Source organism: Adiantum capillus-veneris, chromosome 16, assembly GCF_014529385.1.
Source record: "Adiantum capillus-veneris isolate H3 chromosome 16, ASM1452938v2, whole genome shotgun sequence".
NCBI lineage: Eukaryota > Viridiplantae > Streptophyta > Polypodiopsida > Polypodiales > Pteridaceae > Adiantum > Adiantum capillus-veneris.
Genome location: NC_140946.1, coordinates 25,185,252 through 25,199,757, shown reverse-complemented (window position 1 = coordinate 25,199,757; position 14,506 = coordinate 25,185,252). Strand labels below are relative to the sequence as shown.

At 42.9% G+C, this 14,506-nt stretch overlaps 1 protein-coding gene across 6 annotated transcripts in view; it reads left to right on the top strand.

Annotated features, from left to right (window-relative positions):
* The first annotated feature begins 10,371 nt into the window (after positions 1–10,371).
* LOC147438727 (uncharacterized) overlaps positions 10,372–14,506 on the top strand; it is an 80,167-nt gene continuing 76,032 nt past the window's right edge. For all 6 annotated transcript variants that reach the window (XM_086484718.1, XM_086484717.1, XM_086484719.1 and 3 more), the window contains exons 1-2: positions 10,372–11,429; positions 11,533–14,448. In XM_086484718.1, the coding sequence (XP_086340844.1) occupies positions 10,509–11,429; positions 11,533–14,448 (3,837 nt within the window). In that variant the 5' untranslated portion in view covers positions 10,372–10,508. The remainder of the gene's footprint in view (positions 11,430–11,532; positions 14,449–14,506) is intronic.

Below are 14,506 nucleotides of genomic sequence, written 5' to 3'. Positions count from 1 at the left end.
CAATTGTACAACATCATAGGCATAAAGAATTGATTGGCAAAAGGAACTGCGGTGACAAATGTAATAATATACATGGTTCAAAAAGACGTATAAAATCCGTCTCATGATACATAAGCTATGAGAAACCCTAAACTAATGCTATCTAGCTACGGCTAAACTGACGTCGTCTAGTCAGACGTCTCATCGCGTCCAAGCGGCGTATCTGTCGGATTCTGCAAAAAAAGACAATAAGACAGCTTTCAGTAAGTATAAACATATAACGACATTTATAAAACAATACAAAAAATAAAAAAGAGTAAACCCTAATACTAACCATGCCGCCGCGAGAACTGAGAATGTCCATCAGGGCGTTTAAGCCCTTCCTGCCTGCGTACTCGCGCTCGTACGGTGTGGGATCACGTCCTGTCATCGACCACTGTCAAAACATACAAAGATTTCATTATGTTAGAATTAAAAAACTCATAAACCCTAAACTTTCGAACATAAAGAGCAATGCGAAAACACTTACAAAATCGGCCTCAAATGATGCCCATCCACCGCTCCCCAAGTGGTGCGAGCTCCCTGCCTCTACTCGCGCTCTGGCTGCATCCTTTTGTTGCTTCCACTTGTCGGGATTCTCGCGCGCTGCTTTCTTCGCATTCTTCCAATCTTCTTTGGCCAGCCAATCTGGCCTGTTCCACCCATTCTTGATTGCTTTTTGCACTTCGGAACGCTTGTGTTTGCAGTATTCGCGCATTCGAATCTTCATCAGGTCTTCATTGAAGCGCTGATCTCGTGTTGGAACGGGAAACTCATCATGAAGTATGCTGATGACTCTGTTTTTTAAATCACTTGGTACTTCACTCCATTTGTTTAGTATGTAGTGTCTAAACAGCTGAGAGCAAAGACCACGCATGCGCGAGATCACCTTCTTGCCGTCATCATCCATGATGATGCCGCCGCTGATGTCGACGGAGTAAGGCAAGCCCTCTGGCCGGTGACGCGTGAACCTGGGTGTCCCGGCAGGGGTCTCTAGTGGCGTGTCAATGGGGGTACGGACGTCAGGTGTCTCCACCGGCGTCTGGGCCCCGAAGCGAGGAGTGTCAAGTGGGGTGGCTCCTGGCGGAGTAGGTAGAGGTGTGTAGCTTCTAGGAACAGTCAGCCGTGCAAAACCTGGCGTAGATGGCGATGCTGTGGCTGGTGTGGGGGCGGGCAAAGAAGGGGAGGGTAAAGAGCCTCGTCGAACACGAGGCGGTGTGGAGGCATTGGTGGCGGAATCCCCACAACAACCGCCACCACTAGAGCGCCGGTGTCTAGACGAGTGTGAAGCTCGTCTCGTCGACGCCGAAGCTTCGGAGCGCGTCGAATGCTCCGAAAGAGAGGGAGATGCGGATGGAGTAGGAACGCGCGATGATGCGCCAGAGCGATGACGCTCCACGTACCACTGTCTCTACTACAGTGACAAAGAAGAAAGAAACTCCTCATCATCCATACCTGCATTAAACACACGAATATTTAAACTTAATATTGAATGAATAGAGTAGACAATGACGCAAAGACCATTAAATACAATGACGTAATGACGCATATAAATACAATGACGCAATGAATTGAGTGATAGAAGAGGCAAGTCGAAAACTCAAAATTTTCAATCAAAAGATGTGAGCGCGAGTAGAAAAGAGCGTTATACATCATGGAAGGTACTTAGAGAGCCAGAGCTTTTACAACACGGAGCAAAATTGTTCAAATACTACATTTGTGGCTTTAAGAGATCTCTCTCTCATCCTCGCATAACTCAGCATAACTTCCTATATCTATATAGAGCTCTCCGTTTAAACACATATCCTCTGTTTCATTTTGTAGCTCCTCTGCATGCACCCCATATAGAGTAGTAGCATCTTGATGCTCGTCTGGCACCATCGCAGCGGCTTCTGATTGAGCATCTTCTCTGATCTCCTCCATTGATGTCGTTGTGATTGGCACATGGTAGCCTTCATACATCCTTGCACTACGAGGGGCTACCTCTATGACGTACCACCAGTTTGATGTAGACTTTGTAGGATGAAATATTACCTGCCAGAGCCACATAACTTACATGAGAGCTTTCAAGCACATAACTTGTAAAAGGGGGATGTTAACTATTTACATACTTACTTGTTCACAATGCTTGGGTAGTACGAAAGTGTCTCTTAGGTCAGTCCATTTCTTAGTAGAATCCACCTCAAGAAAACCAGACTCTCCTCTACGCACAGTAGCGTTGCGACCCTCCATGATTATCTTGAACCATTGCACGTTGAACAAGTCGACAAAAAATCCTCTGTAATCGATCCTCAAAATCTCTTGCAGCGTGCCGAAGTAAGTAAGTTCCGCCACCACAGGATCTGCATCAGAGGAACGTCGTCGACTAGACTGTTCAAATTTAGCCATGATTCCACAATCTTGAGTAAAACGCTTTTTGTCGATTCGTTCCACCCTAAAATGTCGACCTTTACACCATGCTGCTGTGTATGACTTATACTACAACGAACAAAGATTATGAGTGGCCGTTCAAACGTTTATAAATAAAGTCACTTGCTAGTCGTACATTGCAAACTTACCTTGGTTGCGCAACCCCGAGAGTACTCCCACTCTTCTTCAGTCACTTCGTCACCGCATTGTTGTGCGCTTTTCAATTGGTTGTGCAACCATCTTAAGCTCATGAAGGTTGGTAGGCTCTCTAGAACCGCTGGATAGTGCATCGGTGGTCGTCTTCCCCGTCTCCACTCGATTCGTGCCCTTTGTCGCTCTTGCTTTGCATCCTCATATTGTGAAATCCACTTTTGCATCACTGGATTGTGAAGCATGCAAAATCGGTTGATTTTAGCCTCTAGATCTTCCGTCATCTTCTTCTCAACACCGAGATTGCACATGACAATCCCAGATATGCGCTCATCATCTATGGTTCGCCATAGCGTGTCCCGGGATTTATCAAATCCGTCTAGCCACTCTCCAATGTACACTAGGGACTCTGATACCAACCAACCTTCTGGCATGCTACCCTCCGGACGTGCCTTTTGACGCACATATCCCTTAAGCGTTTTCATGAAACGCTCTAAGAAGAACATCCATCTGGAATGAACTGTGCCAGCTATTTCCACCTCATCAACTATGTGAACAAGAAGATGCACCTGAATAGTTAGCATTGTAGTAGGAAAATGTTTCTCAAACATGCACACAAGCTCCGCAGCATTTAGTTTGGCGAATGGTATGGAGTCTACGTTGATCTCCTTTTGTGAGATCCATTGCACCAGCTTTGCAAGTTTGTAGATTGTGTTACAGATGTCGAGAGACAAACATCCCTCAATGGCAACCGGTAAAATAAACTGTAAAGTATGTGCAGCAACGATATTAAAGTCCACATTTTATGCAATGATATTAAAGTCCACGGAGTTTTATCGATCCATCAGACGCTGTTTGCGGCCAATATTGCTCCATACGATCCACATTTCTAAGGTCAACTCTGGCTCCCAAAGTATCTTTCTTGTCGGTCAGATGGTCCCATAGTAGATTACCCACATTCTTGAATATGTGCATTGGATCGAGCAAGTGATTGATCATGAGTCGGGGCCAGTATGGTAACTCGTACCATAGAGATAGTCTCTTCATCCCTGGAGGCAATCTGTCATCGCACATCTCCTTCTGCTCTAACCATGCTTGTGCAGACATCCTTGGTGGCTCTCTTCCCAAAAAGCCGTCGCGTAACACATGATTCTCTGGAAGATACGCTTGATGACCTTCGTAGAGTTGCTTCTTCAGTGAGGGTGCCCTACATGCATTCAGTCTAGGTCCACATGTGACACATGCTCTGTATCCGCTTGTTTGAAGCCCTGCATGTATACACATGATAATAGATCAACTATGGGAAAAAACAAGATTTACAGTGTCTGAGTGAGGAGTGTCAATAGATCACCTGAGCATTCTGTTAGCCCGGGATAGTCATGCATGGTCCACATTAGAATGCCTCTGATCAAAGCATTCCGTCGTCCTGTGTGTCAGCTCATATCCACCACCTCTATGCCAATCCACAATTGTTGTAGCTCTTCCAATAGTGGACGAAGATACACATCCATATTCCCCACTTTATATCGCCCTGGCACAATCAAGCTTAGCCATAGGTGCCCCTTCTTCGTAGTCAACCACGGGGGAATGTTGTAGTTGACGATGACAACGGGCCATACACTGTAAGATGTTGATCTTTGACCAAATGGATTTACGCCATCCATAGCCAGGCCTAAGCGCAAATTTCGAGCTTCCCTGGCAAAATCCGACCATGTTCCATCTATATGTTTCCACGCTACGCAATCTGCAGGAATTCATAGCACACCATCCGAAGATTTATTCTCCTCATGCCATGATGCTAGGGCGGCCATGGACTTACATTCGAAGAAATGCTTGATGCGAGGAAGCAGAGGGAAATGTCGCAAAACCTTTTGTGGAATTTTTGTCCCGTGGAGATCTACTCGATATCTTTCGGAATCACATTTCGGACACTTCTCCATGTCTATGTATTCCCCTCTGAAAAGAATGCAGTCATTAGGACAAGCGTGGATAGAATTGTAATCCATCCCCAAGTTTCGCAAAATCTTTCTTGCTTCATCTCGGGAATTTGGCATCACATTGTCAGCTGGTAGTATGTGCTCTTTCAGCAATCTACACAACATAAAAATATGATACAGTCATGTAAAAATCTATCAGATCATTATACATTTAGAGTTTTATTAAAGTAAACTAATTGTAATAGATCACCTGAAAAGCGCTGTGACGCTAGTGTCACTCCATCCAAACTTTGCCTGCATGTTGAGAAGAACCAGGAGTGCTTTCAATCTAGACATACGTGCTCCATTATACAATGGCGTATCGGCTTCACTTTTCATATCATCATAGATAAGCCTTTCTGAATCCATGATCGTCTCGATCATTTCATCAATCTCGGGCTCAAACATTGCCTCGTTGGGAATGTGCTCTGCATGATCATCCCCCGAGCTGTCAGAGGCTACATCTTGTGGCCTCACATATGCTGCTTGACCAAAGCGCCTGCGAACACGTCTATTGGGTTGCAAGATTGTTGCTTGTTGGCCAGCGTCAGAGTCCGACGAGTTATAATTGGCAACAACTCGATCTATAATAGATAGATCGAACTCGCCAAATTCACGAACGTGCTGCAAAGAAACACGTCTTGTCCGTCACACAGCATGCTTGCATTGATTACAAGGACATAAGACCCTCGTTGAGAGATAGGTGTTTCGGTTGAACGGTCCCACATCCTCGTCGCTACTCATAATGAGGATAAAAAACTTATAACCTGGACAACAAATTTAATATTCTATTGGCATTCTTCATCTTATCTCTCTCTCTCTCTCTCTCTCTCTCTCTCTCTCTCTCTCTCTCTCTCTCTCTCTTTACCTCACATTCTCTAGTCATGTCCAATCCCCGCACACCTCGGTCTAGAGGTGCACGGAGATCAGAACCACCGGGTTATAATCTCGTCTTTATTGGTCAATACCTATATTTGTGGGTACAAGAAATCTACACACCCACGTCTACATGATACTGCATGTAGTGGACAAAACCCCTTTGCCTCTTCTGTAGCTGTAGCACTTCACAGCATCTTAACATCTTTTCACAGTAGATCTTTTCACTGTTCGTCTAACTCTAAACCCTAAACCGTAAGTAATTCTTGCGTGGACTCGATCTAACGTAAATAAGCGTAAATCTAACTAAAAATAAACCTAAATCTAATTTAACGTAAGTCTACATCTAACCTAATCTTTAACGTCTTTTGGGATAGTTTCCTACGACGTTAAAACTCTCTTCTTCTTGTGTGTGTGTGTGTGTGTGTGTGTGTGGGTAAACCTAAGTCTAATCTAATATAACATAAATCTAAATCTAACGTAAATTATGTTATATTAAAAACAAAGAACTAAACTAACAGGGATTATAAGAACCTTAAAACTGATTTAACACATAATTTTTCACATAACTCGGCAAGAGTTGGCATTCTCATCACTAAAGATGTGAGAGTTAACTTCCGACGGTGACGCTGCCTCATCTCCATCCACATCTGACGACATCAATTGGCCCTTTAGACCGTTCTTGCTCTTGTTACTAACTTTGAAGTTGCTGTTGAATGACTAGAGGTTGTCTAGATGGTCATTGTGTCGGGGATGTAGTGACTCTTGCCGCCCTGAAGATCCACCTTCTTCCCTATCTTCTGAAGACATTTCACCAGTACTTTTGGATCGACGGAGCCCACCATGAGTGAAGGCAGCAATACCCTATATTCCATTGAGGGCTTTCTTCACCCGCTTCATGCAGGCATCGCAGTCTATGGAGACCTAAATCTAATCTAATATAACGTAAATCTAAATCTAGCGTAAATAAACGTAAATCTAGTTAAAAATAAACCTAAATCTAATTTAATGTAAGTCTACATATAACCTAATCTTTAACGTCTTTTAAGATAGTTTTCTACGACGTTATAACTCTCTTCTTCTTGTGTGTGTGCGCGTGTGTGGATGTGTGTGCCAATAAAAAGAGATAAATGGTATAACCTTTCTATCACCCATGCCAAGTATGATAGATTGATTATGTCATTTCCCTCTTGAATAATAGGTCTTGAGTTCAACTCCTCGTCGGTTAGATCTTTAGTTCTTTTAATTTTAATTAGTTTCCTACGACGTTAAATTAGTTTCTCTCTCTTTCTCTCTCAATGTGTGTGCGTTTTTTTGGATCGTATGCATGTTTCTCTCTCTTTTCCTCTCTCAATGTGTGCGTTTTTTGTTTATGCATGTTCTCTCTCTCTCTTTTCCTCTCTCAATGCGTGCGTTTTTTGTTTATGCATGCTCTCTCTCTCTTTTTCTCTCTCAATGTGTGTGTGCATTCTTTGTTTATGTATGTGTGTGTGCATTTTTGTTTTTGTTTGTACTCTCTCTCTCTCTCTCTCTCTCTCTCAAAAACACTATGTGTGTGTGTATGTGTGTGTGTGAGAGAGAGAGAGAGGGAGAGAGAAAGAGGGGAAGGGAACATGAGAATGAGGAGAGGGAAGGAGCATACCTGGCTCTCCTTCCTCTCCTCGTGTGTGTGTGTGTGGAGAAGAAAAAGAGAGAGAGAGAGAGGGAGAGAGAAAGAGGGGAAGGGAACATGAGAATGAGGAGAGGGAAGGAGCATACCTGGCTCTCCTTCCTCTCCTCGTGTGTGTGTGTGTGTGTGTGGAGAAGAAAAAGAGAGAGAGAGAGAGAGAGTGAGGGAGAGCGTTACCTGCTCCTTGTTTGAGGGCGCCGAAAAACTCAGATCTGAGATCTGAGTTTTTGGGCGCGCTCGGTTATTTTTTTTAGCCTAGCCGGCGTCGCTATGAGCGTCGCAAATTTACAAAGAAATTTGCGACGCTCATAGCGACGCCGGGAATTTTTTTTTTGAGCGTCGCTGTGTGAGCGTCGCTAATATGAATAGCCTTTTGTAGTGATTCTGTTTATAAGTAGAGATGTCTTTGTTGTTAATAAAAAAGTTTTATCCATGTGTATATGAAATCATCTGGTAGATCTTCAAAAGCAATCCAACGATAAATATTGCTTCCCACTTGTCAACCATATGACAAATATATATTAGTACACCGTAAATAAATACCATTACATACTCTCTTTTTTAGAAATCAACTACCCTCAGTTGCTCTTTTGTTATCTAAATAAAAAAGGTTAGCAAGTCGTGGATTGTTAAAAAAAGGGATTAAAATATGTATCATGAGCATTCTATATCAAAAGAATCTTAGGAACTTAAACAATCTTTACTTATGCCTTAAGTTGCTCACACACTGCATATCTTAGGATCCTATATCACTAAATTGAGCAATATGCATCATATCCTAGTATCCCCTACCATTAGAATAAATAATATGCATCATATCTTGATGTATCGTGATATAATCATCCAATAACCAAGATCCTTCAATATGTGATGAATAATTCAACAACAACATATGCAAGATCCAAATCATTTCAATAATATACCTAAGTTAACAAAGCCATACTAATAGTGGTGGCGGCCAACCACGTGCAATAAGAATTTGTAATTGGTGTTGTATAAATCAGCGTATCAACACCAAATGGGTGTGCTACCTAAATCTATAAAACTGTACTGAGGTCGTGCTGCCTAAACGAACAAATCTACACTAATGCTACTTAATAGGTTAATTTGTAGTGTAAAGTTGATGTTGTTTGATCGATGAACGACACCATGATAAACGTTATTCCAGAATCTGTGTACATGGGACCAATGGAATTAGTATGGCATAAGGTATAATACATGTGCTACTTGTTTGACACATAAAATTGTTTGCACAAGAAAATGGCCTCACGAATAACAATTTACTACTCCTTAAGATCTTTAATTTGTGCAAGGGATACATCCATTGTCATCCTCTTTATCATAGTCTTTGATCATGACTCCTTGTGTAGGTGAGTAATCTTTTCCTCATTATGTCCTCATACAAAGCTAGTCTATCCCATGTCTGGTAGTTGTATTTATTTATGGTGTACTAATATGTAATTTTTGTATGGTTAACAAGTGGGTAGTAATACCTATCCTTGGATTGTTTCTAGAGATCTAATAGACGATGTCAAATGCACATGGATAAGGCTTCGAGATTAATTAGACCTCCATGGCATTAGTTGAAGCAAGATGAACTCAAGAAGATTAATTTGACCAAGAGCTAAATTACAATGAATTAAAAACTGCATGCATGTTGGCAATAACCCATATTGTGAAAGAAGGAGAAGACTATGAGAAGTTTTAATGTCATAGGAACATGCACGTACAATAAGTTAGTAGAAGAAGAAGAGAAACCACCAAGATCATAGTGCAATCATGAGAAACCACCAAGATCTATGCTCATTCCAAAAAGGATGTTTGGTATCACAAATTAGTGCAACAAGTCAACATAATTGAACTCAACACCAACAATCGACTCTGCAAGATGACATTATACTTGATTCAACTCACTTACGGTCAAAAGTGGCTAACAACAGGCAAAAGAGTTACATCGCCTGGTAGACTAGATATCGAGCATCATTGTCATAACTACCACCGCCCCTCGTATGCATCGCACAAAAATAGCAACCCTAAAAATCATGGTGTGGATCACTAAGGACGACATCTGCAATCTAATAAGTCTCTTAGAGTTATACATTCCCAAGCAAAGCTAAGAAGACACAAATTCTTATCAAACTTTTGTCTCCACTTGGAAACTTGTGACAAAGAATAAACATGATCTTGTAAAGTTTGATGGTCTTACCTTTGTATTGTTGCAAGAGGCCTATTGTAGAAAAACAAAGCTAGGCAGCCTGTTGTTGAATGGGCATTTGTGGGTGCTCAAATGAAAAATCTAATGTTGCTACCTCTAATGCTTTCTCTAGTAAGAAGCCAGGAGTAGTGACACCATCAATAGGTTCTTGTTCTTCAAACAGTGATAACTCTAAGAAGTGTGGTGATAAATGCAAGAAGAAGTCAAAATGCAATTGATCACCTCCTTAAGCAATGTCCTAAGCCTAAGGCTAAAGAGGCCCACAAGAGAGAGGCAAACATAGCCACTGTATATGCTTCTTTAAATTTAGATCAAACAAATGTCGTACACAATTCAGAATGGGCTTTTAGTGCACATTATCAGTATGACCATGTAATCATGGTGCATGTATTGCAAAGTCTTTGGATTATGTTTGGAATTTCGGTAGTGGTGCAACCAAGCACATACCTCTCATCGTGATTCTCTCTCTTCTCTTCAGACTATTGCCAATGAGAATACCACTATATGTACCAACAATGCTTCATATCTAGCTAAGGGAATTGGTAAGATTGTGTTCACTACTAAAGTTAGTAGCCCTTTTACACTTTGTTGACACTTTGTAAGTACCTGGGATCAAGATAATCTTTTCTCTATGTCTACAATAGCAAAACTTGTAGTTTGTAGATGCCAATTTGTATGATCATTGTTTTGGTGATATAATTGGGGCATGTAATGCTTTGTTCTATGGATTATAGAAGCTCAATGCTTACAAGAAATGTGTGAAAGATTTAGCATGTGCATGTTTTAATGTTTAAGAAGTTTCTCATGCACAATTTTGGTAAATTGGATTTTGCCAAATTGCTGCTTGTAAAAATCTAATAAGTTGCTTCATTGTCTAATTAGAGTTTCACATCTCTCTAAATTCGTATTGTTAACATACATATGTGGTAGTGATGTGTGTGAACACACTTAGGACCGCTGGGGCATTTTTTCCCTTGAATTAAGCTTTGTTTTTACAATCTTGCTGAGCTCTAATCACAACTAATAGTTTAAGTAGGTGTTCAGAAACTATGTGATGTATGCACCAAATGGTTTCAAAGCTGAAGCTGTGCAAGGGAAGAAATAAGAATCAGTACATCAGCAAGCAATCTGCTCTTGCATTTTTGAGGCTGCTCACACCATCGTAGAGGCGTAATGGGTTGATCGAAGGGCAAAAATGGAGAATGTTGGTGGAAATTTGCGGATGCTCTCAAGAGCTTCATCAGCTTCTTCAGGTGTAGGCACACAAACACAGTCATCTTCATCATCGTCTTCTTCCATCCCCTTGTCCTCTTCTTCCATCCCGTACACTCCTCCTACTTCCTCAAGCTTCACGGCCCCTCCCACAGCACACAACATTCCTCCATATCCCCCTCCTGCATGCCCTCCGCTGCCATCTGCCTCCCTGCTGAGCTCCGCTTCTGGCAGAGCCTTTCCTTCAAATAATCCTGGAGGCAAGATAACGATCCTCACATCATCTGCATCATCAACACCCTCTTTGCTTCCCAGCTCGTCTGCAGCAAATGTGGTGCCCGTGGCAGCAGAGTTACCTTTCTCGGCGTCTGGCCCAGGGTTATTTGCTGTAGAAACTCCTCCTCTTGACAACCTTTCCAGTGGGGTGGTGGTCGTTGGGGCTATAGGAAGGTTGGAAGCTGATGTTTCTCAACTGTTAAACCGTTTGCTCGACGCCCAAGTGTTTGGCTCTAAAGCCCATGGAAATCAAGATTGCACTTCCCTGTTCGAAAATGTTCGAGATGAGTTTGAGAGGGTTACTTCATTGGATCCATCGCAGCAGCCCAGTATGGTTCCACAGAAGAAGGGGGACGTGCCTGCAGCAGGCCAAGGGCAGGCTTCAGGTGATGAAGGAAGAAAGGAGGTCAAGACTCAAGATGCAGCTGCCGCTTCTGCTACTGGCTTAAAAGGCTCGATAAGAAGGAGCTGGATGAGAAAACGCTTGAAGCTTTATCACGACGAAGAGAAGGGTGCAGTTTACGTGCAATTTGCATGGGGATCTTTTCCTATGGAAAGTATGACAACTGATATGTCCATGGAGGATTCCGAGGAATGTATGTTACGAGGTCTTTTGTACATGTTTTCAGTAAGCATTACCTCCTTCAGCACATGTTCTGCTTATGCCAGTTCTAGATTGTAGGGCAAAATTTGGGCTTCTTAACTTTCTTGATGGTGGGTTATAATTACAGGTTTGTCATGTGCTTCTGCTTGTCCAAGAAGGTTCACGGGTTGATACACATCTGCTGCGGACTCTCCGTATTTTGCAAAATGCAAAGCATCTGCTTGCTCCGTTTGTGAAGTCACACGTTCTTCCTGGACTGCAACTGACACCTTTTGCGTTAGAGCGGACTTCTTCATCCACAAGGCCATCATTTCATTCAGCCGGTCAAGGGTCTGGAAGAAGTGGGACAGGTGGAAGAAATGCTTCTACCATAGGTCTCATGTCGGGGTCGGCGCCTTCTTTTTACCCTGGACAATGCACACCTGTGTTGCTCTTTGTATTTCTTGAAGACTTTAATGATGCAAATGCAAACTCCCATGCTAGTTCCAATGCAGATGACAAGACAGACCCATCAGGTATGCTTACACAGCAGTCGGGAGGGCCGATCATCCCTTCTAGACAGGCTGTGCACTTGAAGGGCTCAAATGCAGTTGTGATGCTTGCAAGGGCAACAAATAGAACAGAAGGGGGCTTGAGGAAGAAGCTGCAATCATCTTTGGAGGCTCAGATACGCTATCTTGTGAAAAAATGTAAGGTGTTAGGAGGATATGGTGATGGTGGAGCCATAGGCATTGGACCCAGGGGCCCAGGAAACAGCATGGGTTCTGCTTCAGGACCTCTAGGAGGATCGTCACTATTTGTTTTGGATACTATGCGAGCAGTTTGTCTGCTTGACAAGGGTCCAAATCTTCAGGGTGATGCTCTGAAGGCTGCAATGAGCATCATCAATGATATTTTGAAAGGTAAAGAGGAAGCAGTGAGTGGTCTTTCGGATGTAGCAGGAAATCCTGCTGAAGATATTCAAGCATTGAGAGATTTTGTTTGGAAGCAGGCAGACATTTTAAGGGGCAGAGGAGGAATATTAACCAATTCTACTGGTGGTTCTATGGGAGTTGGAATGGTTGCAGCTGCTGCAGCAGCAGCAGCTGCTTCGGCAGCCGCTGGAGGTTTTGGTGGATCGGGCGGAGCTTTAAAGCCATTGGGCAATCCACCAGAGCTCCCAAGCATGTCAAGCTGGTTATCAGCTTGCCGTATTCTTCTCGATGCAGTTGTGACCAGAGAAGGCCAGATAGTGAAGGAGTTTAAGAAGGTCCAACCTGTGAGAGTTGCAGGAAGCTCGCGCCGAGGGTCTTTTGAGTCTGGAAATGTCACCATTCAAGGTAAAGAGGCATTGGGTTTAACACTGGGCTCTTTATCATGTGCAGCAGATTTTGATATGAGATTTTCAGATGAATGGTGCAAACGCATGTTTCCATCAGTCCTTGCCACTTACACAAAGGCTTTACCTCCGTGTTATCCGACTCATGTTCACCAATGCCATCTTGAAAAAGCTTTGCATTCGTTTAAGGGATTGGTGAGGGGTCCTGCTGTGAATTTGTTCACAGAGAAGCTGAAAGCTGATTGTGAAGCAATTTGGAAATCAGGAAGGCAACTCTGTGATGCTGTAAGCCTTACTGGTAGGCCTTGCATACATAAGGTTCATGATGTTTCACAAGGGTCCACAGACGAAGTGAAGATCTTAGATGCGAAGGAAAAGGAATTATCAGATCGGCAAGAAGCCAGCAGTGGACATGCAAAGCCACACTCAAGTGGGGTGGTTTTCCTTCATGCATGTGCATGTGGACGATCGAGAAGGTTAAGGGAAGATCCTTTTGATTTTGAAATGGCAAATACTAGTTTTTTCCAGTTTGCAAATTGTGAGGACCTCCTGCCGGTTCTAGTTATTCCCGACTGTGAGGGTAACAAGCCTATGGGTGGTTCAGCTTGGGGTCTGGTAAGATTAGGTGGTTCTAAGTATTATCAACACTCAACGGGACTTCTTCAAACCGGATTCAGTCATAACAAGAAGTTTCTTGCTCCTTGGGTCATCACATATGTTTGGGGACTTCCCAAACAAGAAACGAGTGGGTTCTTTGCACAGGCCCTTCAGTCAAATCGACACATTCCTTTACCCAGTGTATCCCGATCTTTGATAGGAGCCTTGAGTTTTCTGGATGTTCTTGAACAGGGAAGTTCACGGGCTCAGAATGACCAGGACGATGCAGCTACTCATGGACAAGGAGTTACAAATGAGAAAAAGAGCAAGGTGTTGGAGCTGACTGGTTTAGGTGAGAGAAAGGGAACATCTTTGGCTAATGCGAATGCCGCTTCAGATGAAAGAAGGCTCTTTGCAGATGTGGCAAGAAATGCTGTTGATTTTCCTCCTCTTCAGCAAAGGCAATTGCACCCAAAAACTGTGAAACAGGCTGGGGCTGTAGATAAAAAGGATGCGCCACAAATGTCAGCTCCGTTTGACCTTGATCAGGGGTTTACGGCAGGGGATAAGGTCCCACTTTACAAAGACCTCTCTTTGAAGGATAAAGGACAGCCCATTCTTGGGACCGGGGCTTCTACAATAGCTGCACTAGATAGAGTGCAAGAATTGAGCACGGTTGGAATAAAAAATGCCTTAATTCATCTTGGCTTTGAATATGAATGCCCTCGGGGCCATCGTTTTTTTCTCTCAATGGAACAGCTAGAAGCTCTTGGCTCAATTGGCTTCATGGAGGACAGCCTTATAGCAAGTCAGCATCAATCCAGAGAGGCAGATGAGATTTCCAAACCAACTAGGCGTCAGCAAGGTATGTTAGCAAGCGGTGTTTCTACTGGAGTAACTCAAGAGCAAGGTTCAAAGCACTCAGCCGAGACACCTTGGAACTCGAATGTTTCTGATACCACGTCGTGTAAGATTGTGAATGAAGGATCTGGTGAAGGTTATCTCTTGTTAAATAAGAACCTCCCTATTTATATGACATGTCCTTATTGTAGCAAGCTCTCTGATAAAAAGAAAAAAAATATTCCCAAATATGCAGGCAATGTTTCCCAGCTACAGCGCATTTATTTGGTGAGTTTACATCCTGTGTGTTTGTTTTGAGAGGGGGGTTTAGTCATTTATTCATTTC